Source organism: Paralichthys olivaceus, chromosome 21 (genome assembly GCF_024713975.1).
Source record: "Paralichthys olivaceus isolate ysfri-2021 chromosome 21, ASM2471397v2, whole genome shotgun sequence".
NCBI classification, from domain to species: Eukaryota; Metazoa; Chordata; class Actinopteri; order Pleuronectiformes; family Paralichthyidae; genus Paralichthys; species Paralichthys olivaceus.
In genome coordinates, this window is record NC_091113.1 from 9,640,293 (window position 1) to 9,654,444 (window position 14,152).

Sequence of the window (14,152 nt, forward strand, 5' to 3'; positions counted from 1 at the left end):
AAAAGAAGCATGAAGATGTGTTGGATGATGGTCTGCAGGCCCAACTTCACACAATCACTCCAGATGTTCATTCTGAGATCAAATATGTCATTATTATACTTTTACATGCATCAATTTGAAGGATGCAGTCTCCACGAATCACAGCTAATCACATATATTGATCATCACCTTCTCACTGCTGCATTAATCCAGTATGTCTGATATATGACAAAAAAGATACATGCTCGTATTCAAAGTCTGTGCAGGAAATCATTAAACTGCAGCAAAGACAGCTTGTGATTACAATTCCAGGAGATATGGTTAAAATTATTATTATAATATATAATTTACTTTTAATCAATCTATGGAAATGGCATATCTCTGCATGCTATCTTTAATGTCATCACCATACACACAATATGAATCCACAAGCCCACACACATAAAATAATCTCATCATTACTATGCATGTTGCTGTTGATAGCACATTTGTAAACAGATGAACAGGTCCGTCTCTCTCGCATATGTGTGTGTGTGTGCATATGTATGTGTGTGCAGCTCAGTAAACATAAGGTGGTGCTGTCTTTAAGAGAGAGAGAGAGAGAGAGCCTGGAAAGGGGTGATGTAATGTGTTCTCAGACAATGATGTCATCGACTGAGACACGGCAAGGATTTAAAGTGACAAAGGCATTTTCAGTGGCTCCGTGCGATTCTGCATCAGGTCTCCTCAGAGAGCAGTGCCCGAGCACCGTGCATGTGTGTGTGTGCGTGTGTTTGTCACTGAGGAAAAAAAAGCTAGGTATATGAAAAAGGAGCAAAAAATAAGTACGTGTCTTGCACATATAAAAGAAGAGTCGACATCTCAGTGTAGCACACAGGATCTTTATTAATCATTTATTAGAGATACAAAACACATTTAGTTGGGTCAATAACAGGGTTATGTTGCCGTCCATAAGCAGCCATTATTCAAAGAGGAATGAAAGTATTAGTCTCAAGTTCCGGGCATGTCTTAGACTGCAATTGTGCGATATTTGGTGTTTACCAACTGCGAGAAAGACACTATTAAAAAAAAAAGTCTGTTTTATCTGTATCTGTTTCCAATCAAATGTTAAGATTAATGGAAATGTTCAAGTTTACCAAAGGTCACGTCCATTGCGAATATCTTATGTTCCCATTAAACCACTTTCAACTCAAAGTAAGGTCCAGTCCTTCCCCCTTGGATATTTCCCTTTACCATAAATCACTTAACTGTGTTCTTGTCCTTCCCAAATTCGCTCATTTAAGCTCCTTAAGCCATTGCCGTTCTGGCTCCTACAAACTAGTCCTTAATACCGTTACCCGCGCCTTCCCAAAGGAGGCACTCCGAATCATGCCTCTGCCCTTATACATGGAGCTGTCGCTTCGTTCTTGAACCGTCTCTCTGTTCTCCTCACTTAAACTTCTTGGTTTCCGCAACTCCTCAGATCTCTCTTGGTCCACCTTCCTATCGCACAACTCTTTGGTCCAACTGTCATCTCTTTCTTTCGCACTTTCATCCAGGGTCTGGATAGAATCAACATCCTGAGCAGAAGCTTCATGGGTAGTGTCTTTGACTTTCAACTGGTTCTCTTCTCCCGAGGTGTCTTCACATTTTTTTTCTCTGACCTTTTCTGGGGTGTTTAGCGTTGCTTTGTTCTGGGTTTCCACTGTTGGATCTCTGAGTTTATTGGTTGAGAGGCTGCTCCCTTGGTTATGAGATATCTCAGTGTCACTGGTTGGGTCACCTGGTATGGATTCAGTGATCAACAGTTCTTCTTCTTCCTCTGGCCGACATGAAATCTGAGCGTTGGTACCATTCTTTGTTATGTCTGTGTCTGAGATACTGATGTCACATGCAATCTTATAGAAGAGCGAATGGTTCTCTCTCATTTTCTCTAAGCTCTCAGACACTGCAGGTGACATTTCAGTGGAATCAGTGACGTCGTCAGTGTGCGCTGCTTGTTGCTCGATGTCTGTTGCTTCCTCATTGCACAGTGAGTCTATGCCATGGATCTGCAGAGGTATGAACCCCTGCCACTGGCTGGTGGACAGAAACCACTTGGCCTTCAGATCAGAAGATGAAAAGTTGCTTTCATTATCCTCATCAGCAGTTTCTTCGAGCTTTTGCTCCTTGTCAACCTTGCAGCTCACAAATCCCATGCCGCCATCTTTTTGGTAGACGGTCATAGATGAGATATGATATGGCGAGGCTGGACGTTTGATTTTAGTTTTGGCAAACCCTGTTCTTCCACTGTGATGTTTGCGTTGTGTTTTGTCCCCAATCTTAATTTGACTTCTAAATTTTTTCACATGTGCATCTCCTTCGTCTTCATCCTGAGATGTTCCACTAGAAAGCTGAAGCTCCGCGGGACTTCTCACACTATCTACGCAGTTTCCATATCCATCGCAGGATGGTTGGTTTTCATGATCTGAAAACATGAGCAGAGCAGAAGTTTTCTTGTACTTGGTCCGAATAATCATCTCATTGATTAATTGTTGGGAAATGGGGACATACCTGATTTTATTCTTTGTTTTCTAGCTGTGTCAGGAGGCACCTGATGGACTTCCTGCCCTTTGACCCTGATTGGTAGATGACTGTGTGTTGTAGCACTCTCTCTGACTGCACTGATAGATAGATAGATAATTATAATAATGACATATGTGCATTGATAGATTGATAGATAGAACAACTATAGTGAGGTGCACCTAAATCAGATATACTGTACACACAGTTCAAGTGAATGGTGAAGTCATCTTCTTAACATTTAAATAAAAAATGACACAAAGAGTCCCACCTTCGTATGACTCTCTCCCGTATCCGTTCCACACGCCGGAGTTTGGCCTCTCTCTGCTCAGGGGTCAGACAGAGGTCTGGGTCCATGTCCGGGGTCAGGAGGGCAGAGGGTCGTTCCTCCTCCTGTTCAAGCAGCTTCACATTAGAATGCACACTCCGCCACAATGAACTCATGGGATAAATCAATGTAATTAATCATTTCAATACGGTAGTGATAAGTAGAAAATGATGCGAAGGGATTCACATTATTACAGAGGCCTCCAGAATTAAATGTAATGCTATGTTAAGGGTTGTGGAGATAGACTTAACAGTGGTTTATTTGTTTTTCTTATCTTTATATGAGAATTGCCTATGAAGATGATCTTGAACTGTAAACAATGCTACCATACAAAAGCATCAAGAAAAAGAAAATCTGTTTTAAAAAGAAATCTCCCTATGGTTAAATGTAATATATATATGCATTATATCTGTGGTTTTAGTTGACAGTTTTTAGTTTGTGGACAGATAGTTCAAATCCCTCCCAACTTTCAAACTACAATAGCACTTACTAAAGCGCATACCTTCACCAAGGCCCAACAGTCCCCTTAAATTAAATCAGGTTACACCATATGAGAATATGAAAAAAATCCTGGATCTGCCTCCTGATCCAGATTGGCCCCAAAAATGTATTGGATTCTTCCCTGACCCATATCACACCTTTCCACCAAATTTCATGGTAATCCACCCAATGCTGCTTACTATCAGACAAACAGAGAAACACTGATGATAATATAACCTCCACGATGGAGATAATAAGTACATTTAAATTTCTATCTTTCCCTAACAGATCTGACATGGAGCTTATTCCCCCAAATATATTGTATATAAAGTCAAAATAATGTCCATCTCCAACCCTAACCCCAGCAACAACTGCAAAAATAAAAGCACATGTAAACCTTTTCCTCACCATAACATCCAAGCTCTCTCTTTCATTTCTTAACCCTGCATATTCTCGAACTGTATTCCTTGAGGACTCAGTAGACTCTGCTCTGCCGGCGTCTGGATGCGACTCTGTCTTGTTAGACCTCAGCGCTCCCGGATGCTGCTGTCTGCTTGTCTTTTTAACGGGCTGATCCTTGTGCATTTCCGCCGAATACCTGTTTTGATCTGGGCTCTCCGGCAGCAGACGCCGGGGTGGCTTATTCAACAATTTTTGACTGTGCTCAGCCGGCCTCTGCTGCATCTCATGTGGGATCTGCTCTGGCAGTGGATTGTCAAGCTCAGCCGGAGGATCCTCGACAGAAACTCTCCGGGCCACAAGAGAGGACGGCAGTACGGCTGTAACAACTCGCGTCACCCTCAAAGGAAAAGGTGCCTAAAGAAAAGGCAAGATATTGACACAATGAGTATATCGGTATCTATAATATAATATTAGTTATACTGATTAATGATTTGGCAAACCTCCTCTCGTGGGTCTGAACCTTGACTCTGGGTGCCCATAGGGGATATGGGAGGCTTCTTCCTATTAGTCATCCTCTCCTGATTTCTCCTCATCCTCTCTATCTGCTCCTCTTCACTCATCTTCGCCTTCTAGAAAAGATATAGTCTGCTTAGAGTATGAGTCATCTATGAACTCTGCACCTCGGCACCTTTACATACATGTGAAGAGATAAAGCAGAATCTATGATTAACTTATCAAAAACGCAGCTATAGACAAATCGATTATTATCAGGCTGTGCGTTTGCATGTGTTTGTGCAGAGGTGTATGCGTGCATGAGCATATTTGTGGCTGCTTGCATCTGTATCATTGTATGTGCGTGTACATGTGAGAAAGGGGGGGTTGGGTGGCAGAAGTGAGAAGACACGAGCCTCTACCGCCTCCCCTTGCTCAGAACAGGCTCTGCAACATGCCCTAATTGCAAGCAAGATGAGAGAATCAAAGAATTGGAATTTGGCTGTGATTGCAATGAGGAAAAATCAGCTTTGACTGCATCTATATTTGGTGTGTTTTGGGTCACATCGCACACACGTCCAATATTTGAAAAGAGTCAAACCTTGCTTGAATGGTTGTCTGCTGGGTTCCACTTTGAACCAGACTTGGATTCTAAAGATGAAATGCAAATGTAGGAAATAGGAGGACAAGGATATTAACGAGGAGAGAGGGTGGGTGGTAGGAGATGGCGACAGGAAAAAAGAAAGAGAGAGAGAGAGAAAGAGAGAGAGAAAGGGAAAATGAAGACAAAGCCTCTGGGGACTCACAACATGATTTAGCCTTTTGCATAAAACACCTATTGAAGCTATTGAATATTAGGTGAGTCAGAAAATATGAATGTATTGGCCATCTTTTCATGTACTCTGTATTTATATATTGAGTATATCTGTGCCGACCAGATGTGTCTTTCTGTGCTTTCACAATAAGGAGGTCAGGCTGGCGGTTCCCTCGTCTATGTGCAGGCTCAACAGTGTGGCTGTAGATTCCCTGAAACATATGCAGAGAGGAACATGAAAAGACACTCTAACCTATATCTGATATATTTAAGGTCAATATTTCCTACCTCATACAGTGACTCCGTGTATCCATGGCCCTGGTCCCTGCTCTGTTGGCTTTCCTGTAGTTCCCGGGGTAATGCTGGCCTGGCAGGTGGCTCTTGTTCCACATCCTGTTGGGATCATAATCACAAGGAAAACATGAAGCCACGATGGAAAATCCAATTATATCTACTGGACTAATACTCCATGTATGTATATGTACATGTATGTGACTGTACATGAAGATGGACGCAAGACAGCTCCCTGAAAGTGAAGCCAAAGCATCGCTATCGCCATCTTCCCCTAGGAATTGGAACACCACTCTCTATGTCATCAGCAGCCAACCAACGTTATTTCAAACAAGATCAACAAATGTTATTCTATTTATAACCGTTATTAACCAACATTATGATAGTGACACATCTGACAACTGTGGGACAGATGGGCCAGATTGATCTATTGATCAATACACTGATGTAACGTTCGTCCTGTACATTGAAACATCCGCCCTGCATTGAAAACTTTATAACATGAGCGCTGAAGTTTGAAAATTTTGTGGCTTGACAATTTTTCAAACTTCATATTTGGGACACGGGAGTAACAACGTTACTCATTACTCTCACTCAGATTGTTTACATGCCTGTTTTGACAGCGTGAATAGTCATTTTCGTGCTTTTCACAGCGATTCACTTACATTTTTCATTTGCTACTGGATTAAATTAAGATACTCTGCTGGATTTAAACATTTTTAAATGGTTATTTTACAAGATTTCATACGGCCACTTTTAACTGCAGCGTTTGCCATGTTGATTTGTTTCGTCAGTTCGTAAAGCATTCAGCAATTTCTGCCTTGAACTTCGTTTTATACATCATGCAAAATGGAGAGGTAGGGCCCAATGCTACGAGGTGATTTAGGGCAGGGCGCATATTATGGTCTAATATTTATAAAAAAAAGTTTGTGTCAAATGCTGTTGCAAACACTCAGAGATCTCTTCAGCAGATTCTAGCAGTTTGACTTAACCTTTGCCTATTGACTTGACAATGACTACACCTTTGTTCATCCGCGGACAACAAACATCAGGGGTCACTGACAAAGCAACAATGGACCTAAGTCGTACCATTGGCAGTTCACTCTGCAGCCTCTCTGTGGGTGAGCCAGGGGATCCAGGATGTGGGGCAGCTGGCTGGAACACTGAGGGCGAGACAGAAAAGGTCACAGTGTTGACACTGTTCGTCCATTGTCAGGTTTCATGTGCCTGATCAAGATGTGCTGGGCAACTTCACACATTAGCAGCACCAAATGGCAGCAAGGAGCAATTGCATTTAAAAAAAAAAAGGATAAAACCAAGATTCTGCACAGAATGAAATATAGCACCAGTACACAGTTACTGCTCAGACTTAAATTTCTTATTGGCTGGTGGTGGTGAAGTTGATGAAGAGATTTTTTCACTCAGAAGATTTGACGCATTATTTCCTGTGTGAAGACAATTTTTTTGCAGTTTGAAGTTCGCTTAGCTAAGAGGCTCTTCACTAATGAAGCCTTGTGCATTAGGCTGATAGGATGGCTGTATCTTCTTTGCATTTATATATTTATATAAAATGTTGTCCAGTGTTTTAATTCATTCAACTGCATTTTTTCACCCGTCCAGGAGTCCTCGTGCAATCCATCCATTCATCCATGTATATGAGATTTTCATAGATAATCATAGAAGTATGCTATATTATTCAACAGTGTATAGTTTGATATAAGGTACTCAATTCAAAACAAGGGATATGAACTGTAGATGCATGAAAGGTATAGATCAAAGCAGCATTGGGGTTGTTGAGCTTCTTTATAAAGCGAAGTTCTGCTTTTGATTTGTGTTGAATATTGACGAAAAACCACTAAAAGAGACACAATTCTGCTAAAATCAGAAATATATAGAATTGTAAAACATGTCATAGGTTTAAACCTTTTCATAACCCTATGGCCATAACCACCTTGATGAAACATTACAGTCGGAGTAACTGATCCTTACCGTGGTGCCTCTGGAGCCCCAACATGAAGCGAAAATGATCCCTGTTGACCTTCAGTCCAGCCAGGATGTCCTCCATCATCCACAGCTCTCTCTGAGCCTGAGACTGCTCCTGAAAAGAATGAAACAAAAAATAGTTTTATTAAAGGACACTTTTGACTTTTGGGTGAAGGGTCAAAAAATAAAAAACACACACGGATGGAGATGATGGTCTCATCTTCAGGGAAAGTGTTCACAAAAGTACAGAGGCTTTGCGACATACAAGGTGTGCATATGTTACTGTTAACATGCAAATTATTTTACCCTTTTTTCAAAAAAATATCATATTTTGTAATTTAGAAAATACCTGTGGCATTCCAAAGTTACAGATGTGCTGAAGGTGCGAGCGTAAAACAGACAGTTCACTCTCCATCCTCTCATATTGACTCCACACTCTTTCAATTTCCTGAATAAAAAGAGAGAGAAAACATAGTTGATCAATTCAAAATAAGGTATCTGATTTATTTGATCAAATTAAAAAGATTTTCATTTGCAACTGTTCTACTAATTTAACAATTTACCCACCAACGATGCGTCACACATTCTGGCACGGATTGTGACCAGGTCTTCCTGGAGCAAGGCCTTCTGTGTCAGCGCCTCCTCCTGGGCGTGGGGTCCCTGGCTCTGCCACTCCTCCAGCTGCAGCCTGGACACCTCCAATGCACAGTGAACACTGTCCTGTACAAGAACACAAGTATTTTAAATTTGAGAGGCAGATAACAAGGCTAATACGAGGCTTCACAGTGTATTCATATCTGTAGGCTGGGTGTTACTGACCTTATCCATTTGTAGCTGGGCCAGTTCTACAGACAGTGATTGAAGCAGCTTATCACACCCGCACAACCTTGTCAACAGAACCTGGAGAGAGAAAACCAAAATCTAGCTGATGTCTCCTCAGAGGGAAATAAGATGATAAATGATTCCACACTCTGACGATTGTTCAGAGAAAGTGGTGCTGCTCACATCTGCATCACTCTCCAGAGGTCTGATTGGTGCTGTTTCCCTTGGGTCTGGCTTCTGGGCCTGAAAAGCATCAACATTGTAATTCTGTAGTACTTTAAAAATACGAAAACAAAAACAAAACTATTTGATGTAAACTTTTTTCCAGCTTTCGATGTATCATTAGAGATCTATGTTTTCAAGCACAATTAGTTTAATCTTTTTTACTGAATGATCCTTTGTGCTCGCCAAAGTTAATAGATGTTTAATGTATTGTGTGTAGGTTAATGCTTGAATGGTTGAATATTCAGACAGAGCTCTGTCTCATAAAAGCTTCAGCGCTCTGACACAAACAAAGACACCACAGTCATGTATTATGTGTTTGGGCGTGAATCTGAGTTATTAAGCATGGACTCACATAAGACGCGTTTGTAATTTAGCAAACAGCAGCTGAATGCAATCGTAATTGCATGTAGTATAATCATGACAGTAATACACACAAAACGCAGATATATAGATTTAATGTAACAGCACAATAATAATAATGACACCAACAAGCACAATATGATTTAGTCACAAATACATAGAGACACTGCAAATATTAATGACAATACAAAGCAAGACAAATAATGCGTTGTTAAAAGCCTGCACAGTTACAACACAAACACAGTGTTCAAAGGCGACATCACACAAACATGAAACAACACAACTCCACTGACAGTTCTGTAGCTGTTCCACACATAACACAACACAAGAACACAACTGAGCAGCCTGTACCGTTGGCGGCAGCACACAAACAGACAAATGGTTGCGGTGGTGGTGGTGATGGTGGTGGTGTTGGTGGTGTGGCGGGTGGGGGGCATGTACGGCCCTTGACGACGGGGGCAAAGGGGGCAGTAAGTCTGCGTGTGCCCCTGTGGAGTAGCTCTGAAGGAAAACACAGCACGTAGATATAACGTCAAGAGAGAGAAGCAGTGGCCTTAAAGGTTCTAGAGCAAAATCCGACTCGCGTCGATGATTGTTCTGACAGTTGAGGACAGTTGGAAGTCATTGCTCTAATCAGTATCTGTCATGTGCTGAATACTCGTCCAGATGATTCACTGTAAACATGTTATTCTTTATAAATGTATATGTAGTGCGTTGTTATAGTCACCTTTCCTAAAGGTCTTCTTCCACCCGGGATGTGATGAACTGAACCATATGTAGGTGTGGGCTGTAAACAGTGAAGACGAAGGATGTGAGCAACATGAGTTGTTTGGTGACAAAAAATATTTTAAACAAGCAATACGTGATCAAATTTCCCCCTTGAGTGAACAGAAAACTATATATTTTAATTATATTTAGCCATGTTGTTTTAGATATACATATTATGAATCTAAATTTTGAATCCACATATTTTGTATATTGTTTTTTCATAATTTAAAACAAGCAAACATAATACAAATAAATACTTTTCGACTTATGTGTTTTGTTAAAATGCCTTCAAATTAGAGTTATGTTACTTTTGTGCCAAACACGCCCTTACCTTGCTTTGCCACCTTTCAGACACTGGAGTAGTAGGAGTGGATTTGAACTCCAGCTTCGGTGAGGAAGGTGCGTAGTACAGGGTCTGTGGCGTCATGACCAGGTCATCGTATGGTCGAATGTCGACCCTTCCGACTGGCGTGTGAGGTCGTGACCCCAGCTGACCTCTGGAGGTCAGGGAGCCTGTTCCCATCGTTTCCGAATCCTCCTCTTGATGTGGAGCACAGGCTCTTCTCCTGCTGAATTCTGGGGGACTGGGTGTTGTGTTTGAAGGGCTGTGAGAGAAACTAAATTTAGCTCCTTTATCATCTATTTTTTCCCCCCACTTCAAAAACACCACTGGGATTTAAATATGTGCCAATCTGAGACCTGCTGTTTCTGTGACGCACACGCCGCCTCCCTCTCTGCTGTGAGTGCGACGTCCCCATCCTCCCGCCTGTGAGCTGACTCGGTTCGCTCAGAGTCCTGCTGACGTGCCTGTGCTTTTGGGAGGGACCCTCTCCGTCTGAGGGGGATTTGGGGAAGTCCACCGATTCACTGCTGCCACCTATCTGTGTGAAATCCTGATAACTTGAGCAACGCCTGAGGGGATGAAGAATGCAATCAGTGAAACCATTACAGTATTTGACAGTCACTGCACAACACATGGTGCGTTCAGTGTGGTACCTGTTCATGTAGCTGTCTGGTTCCATTGAAGCTGACTGGCTGAGGGCTCGGACCCAACCTAACATGTCCTCCTGAGTGTCGGCGCTGAAGAAATAAGAACGCATTCCCTGGTGCACCACCTAATTTTACAGAAATCAATCACAACATTTCACCTCAAACCGGATCAGTGGCAGTTGATTTCAAATGTACTATAGTTTGCCAGAAGAATCACATTTTCGGTCATAGTTTTATGTCAAGGGTAATTAAACACAACACTGAACCCAATTCCAAAAGGGTTAAAATAAATAGTTATTTAATCCATAGAGCTTCAAAGATACATTTTTTGTCAAATTCTGTTAATATCTCCTCATGGTGCGCTGTCTGACTTTCACCTTCTTCAAGGGCAGACAGACACTCACTGCTGCGCCTTATTCTGGTATGTGTAAATACAGAAGGTGTATTTTTTTCACACTAATGTCTGTGGTGGCTAATTTTGATTTTGAGATCAGTGCTTCACCTTGAATCACCATGAATGTGGGGGGAGGAGCTTCTGAAGCAGCAGTAAAGGGAGGGGTGTATTTGTTTTCATTGAAGATACCTTGAAGGTGAACTTTCTGTTCTTGCATTCTCGCGGCGTGCAGAACAGTATTTTGTAGCTGGGGAGTGGGATGCTGCCGAGCACAGATTCCTCTCTGCTGTCTGACAGAAGACGAGAGACAGCAGAGAATAGCAGAGACGCCTGGTGAGTACATCTCGAGCACATGAAAAGAGCTTCTCCCAGACAAAGTGGTGGGACACAAGCTGGCTCCTTCTTACCTTTATAGTAGAACAGACAGTAGTTGGAGAGGACAAACCATCGTCTCTTCCAGAGCTTCAAACCAGAGCTATCCTGCAGAGGGAAGATTAGATTAGTTTAACTCAGTCGCACACTCCTCTACATGCAGTGATGAAGGTGTCAAATGTTTGGGAAAAAATTACTTTTTTGTTGAGCCATCCTCGAATGACCACAGGACAGTTTGGGTCTCTCTTGGCGGCCTGACACCTTTTCCCAAAGGCTTGCACCTTTCCATCGCTGTCCTATCGGGCGAACAGAACAAATAATCACATTCCTGTCACAGAAATATTTCCATGCAAACACGTAACAAAACAATAACCATGCAAACCAGAGAACAAACCTGTCTGACAGGAAAGTAGGAGATGGTGGCGACGCTGGAACTCTGGCTCACTCTGTCCTGGTCCTCCATTCTGCAGGGAAAGAAGAGAATTCATGTATGCAGCTGAAAAACTGGTCAAACTGGGATGAAGATGAGAATCAGACCCAGCTTGATAGAAATGTCACATTTCTGAATCTAAAAACATTTAGATTAATATTGATCCAAGTTTGTGCAGAGTTGCACCCAAGTTAACCTGGAGCCTGGAATGTTCCATATCCGATGATTCAAATATCCAAATCTGTACAATAATAGTTTACCACAACATCTGAGGAACTTCTTCAATGCTGATGAAATCTAAAACATATGCTGATGCACTAAACCACATGCCGCCAACACATATGACTGAACTACCTGAGTCTGGTTGGTGAGGCTAATACATGAGGCCTTACCAATGCAAACTGAACCAGATCCTCTCTGTGTAGAAACAGCCAGTCACTCCCTGGAGCTTCACCCACAATCCTGCGACCACACATATCCTACATTCCTGTATAGCTGAGATTTTTTTCCTTCGTCAACTGCTCATTCTTCTCGGACACTTTGGGGTTGTGCTCTCTCCCACTTCCACGGCAAAACTCTAGCACTGTTCTATTCTGAGCCATAACAGGCCGGTGCGCATCCCCACCACGAAACTGACAGGTGACAGCTGCGTCGCCGTGGTAGCAGGGAGGGTCCCGGGGACAGTGTGAAAACCAATCAGGCAGCAGAGACCGGCTGGTATGTCAGATGAGATTTGGAATGTGTCCCAAGCTGCAGAACTGCAGTGTGGGGTTGGTAAAGAAGTAAAGAGTTGAGGTGTCAGGGGTCTGTGTTTTTCTGTACAGTCATATATATTATATATATTTGGTGTGTTTGGTTCTGTATCTCAGGTCATATGGTGACATTTCTCCTGCACCTACTTTATGACTGAGTTTTTAAGCTTGAGCTAATAAACTTAGTACTGCATAGTTATAATAATATAATATACTATACTAATATACTTTTTTATATACAAATTGCAACTCACATGATTTCCAATTAACATAATGTTAAAGTCACTGTGTTTTGTAGATGTGCAATAGACACACACCAACACACACCCACACACAACACACAGATAAATCGATAGATAGATAGATAGATAGATAGATAAATCGATAGATAGATTAATAGATAGATAGATAGATAGATAGATAGATAGATAGATAGATAAAGATACATTGTTTTAATGAATTATAGCAAAAGACTATTCCTTGAAGTCTCTACTCTGTAGTTTCCCTTTATAGCCTCTCTATGTGTGTTTCACAACATAATCACTGTACTAAACTACTAAAAACAATTCTTATTTTAGTTCCACCTTTGTTGCTTTCTCATCTAAACTGTACTTGTCCTTGTTGACCCTGATGAAACAGCAGCACAGATGAACTTGAAGATAAAAGATTCATGGGAAACATCTCACACGGGGCTCAGCGAGCACTCGTGGGCGACCCCAGACGTGGTGGAGCATCCACAATCTATGTCAGAATCAACCACAATCCCGTAACAGCGAGACTCAGAGTAAATGCGTGAAAACAATCAAGTCTTTGTGCGGGATGCAACAACCTCGTAGCCGCTGGGGGTTACGTGGGTGTTGTGAAATATTTGGAAAGTCTCCTTCTTAATCAGTTGGGGGGTCACTTGCTCGGGGAGGAGGAGACTTGAAATGCTAAAGAGGAACGGAGGGGAGGACAAACAGTGGGTTTGTGTAGCACACAGAGCTCGCTTTGTAGCTGCCCAGGTCCCTGGAGCATCATGTGAAGTTGGACACAGAGCATGTTGAACGCATCCATGGGCGAAATATCCTCCCTCACACTCAAACAAAAACATTAGCATGTCTCCTACGCTCTCGTGCCTTTTAATGTCAGGACAATACAGTCGACTTTAATATGTCATGATGTAAGCGACCGTCTCCTTTCGCAGCCTGAGAAGATTTTCTAGTGAAGACGTGTATTCAGCAGATTTCATACGGCTGTGTGGAGCAGAGTTCGGCTGTAGGAGACATAAAAGTTGTTGCGTAAATACAACTAGGACATCACAGTGCCACAGCTGGCCTCTTTTATTTCCTCCTGTGCATCACATCAGCAGGATAAACAACAAACAATGCAACAATAGTCTTTTTCTTCAATGTATAGAAACAGCTACAGGTTATTAAATACAATTATCCTGAAATAGACTCAAATATCTTTGTGAAACAACTTCAGGAGTCATAATAAAGAGGCTTTACCTGACTGAATGTGTCCTTCTGCTGGTTGCTTCAAGCTCCATCACTTGGCACCTTTCCCCTCACAGCATCCCCTTAGGTTCGGCTGCCCTCCTCCACCTGACCACCGCCGGCTCCTGTTGCCCTCAAACAGTCCCACAATGCTCCAATGCAAACAGGCGTCTCTCCTGGTGTGAATCTCTCTCTCTGTCTCCTCACCGTCGCTCTGGACTCAGATTTGGTTGGTGATCTACCTACGCCCG

The 14,152-nt window shown here is 42.2% G+C and overlaps 1 protein-coding gene across 6 annotated transcripts; it reads right to left on the reverse strand.

Annotated features, from left to right (window-relative positions):
• Window positions 1-1,154: 1,154 nt before the first annotated feature.
• plekha4 (pleckstrin homology domain containing A4) lies at window positions 1,155-14,088 on the reverse strand. Of its 6 annotated transcripts, none has more exons than XM_020083622.2 (24): window positions 13,914-14,088; window positions 11,636-11,705; window positions 11,439-11,537; window positions 11,277-11,349; window positions 11,059-11,159; window positions 10,482-10,600; window positions 10,185-10,397; window positions 9,817-10,090; window positions 9,445-9,504; window positions 9,069-9,218; window positions 8,316-8,375; window positions 8,130-8,210; window positions 7,878-8,030; window positions 7,660-7,758; window positions 7,317-7,425; window positions 6,417-6,490; window positions 5,325-5,429; window positions 5,158-5,248; window positions 4,824-4,873; window positions 4,231-4,359; window positions 3,737-4,144; window positions 2,792-2,913; window positions 2,512-2,621; window positions 1,155-2,425 (listed from the first exon to the last, which is right to left on the reverse strand). In XM_020083622.2, exons 1-24 carry the CDS (start codon window positions 13,952-13,954, stop codon window positions 1,290-1,292), a joined length of 3,927 nt encoding a protein of 1,308 aa, XP_019939181.2. In that variant the 5' UTR covers window positions 13,955-14,088; the 3' UTR covers window positions 1,155-1,289. The 6 variants fall into 6 exon arrangements, with proteins under 6 accessions (XP_019939181.2, XP_019939182.2, XP_019939183.2 ...); XM_020083623.2 differs by lacking the exon at window positions 13,914-14,088 and adding an exon at window positions 12,064-12,203; XM_020083625.2 differs by having other exon boundaries at window positions 2,290-2,425; window positions 2,512-2,616.
• Between the last annotated feature and the right edge of the window lie 64 nt (window positions 14,089-14,152).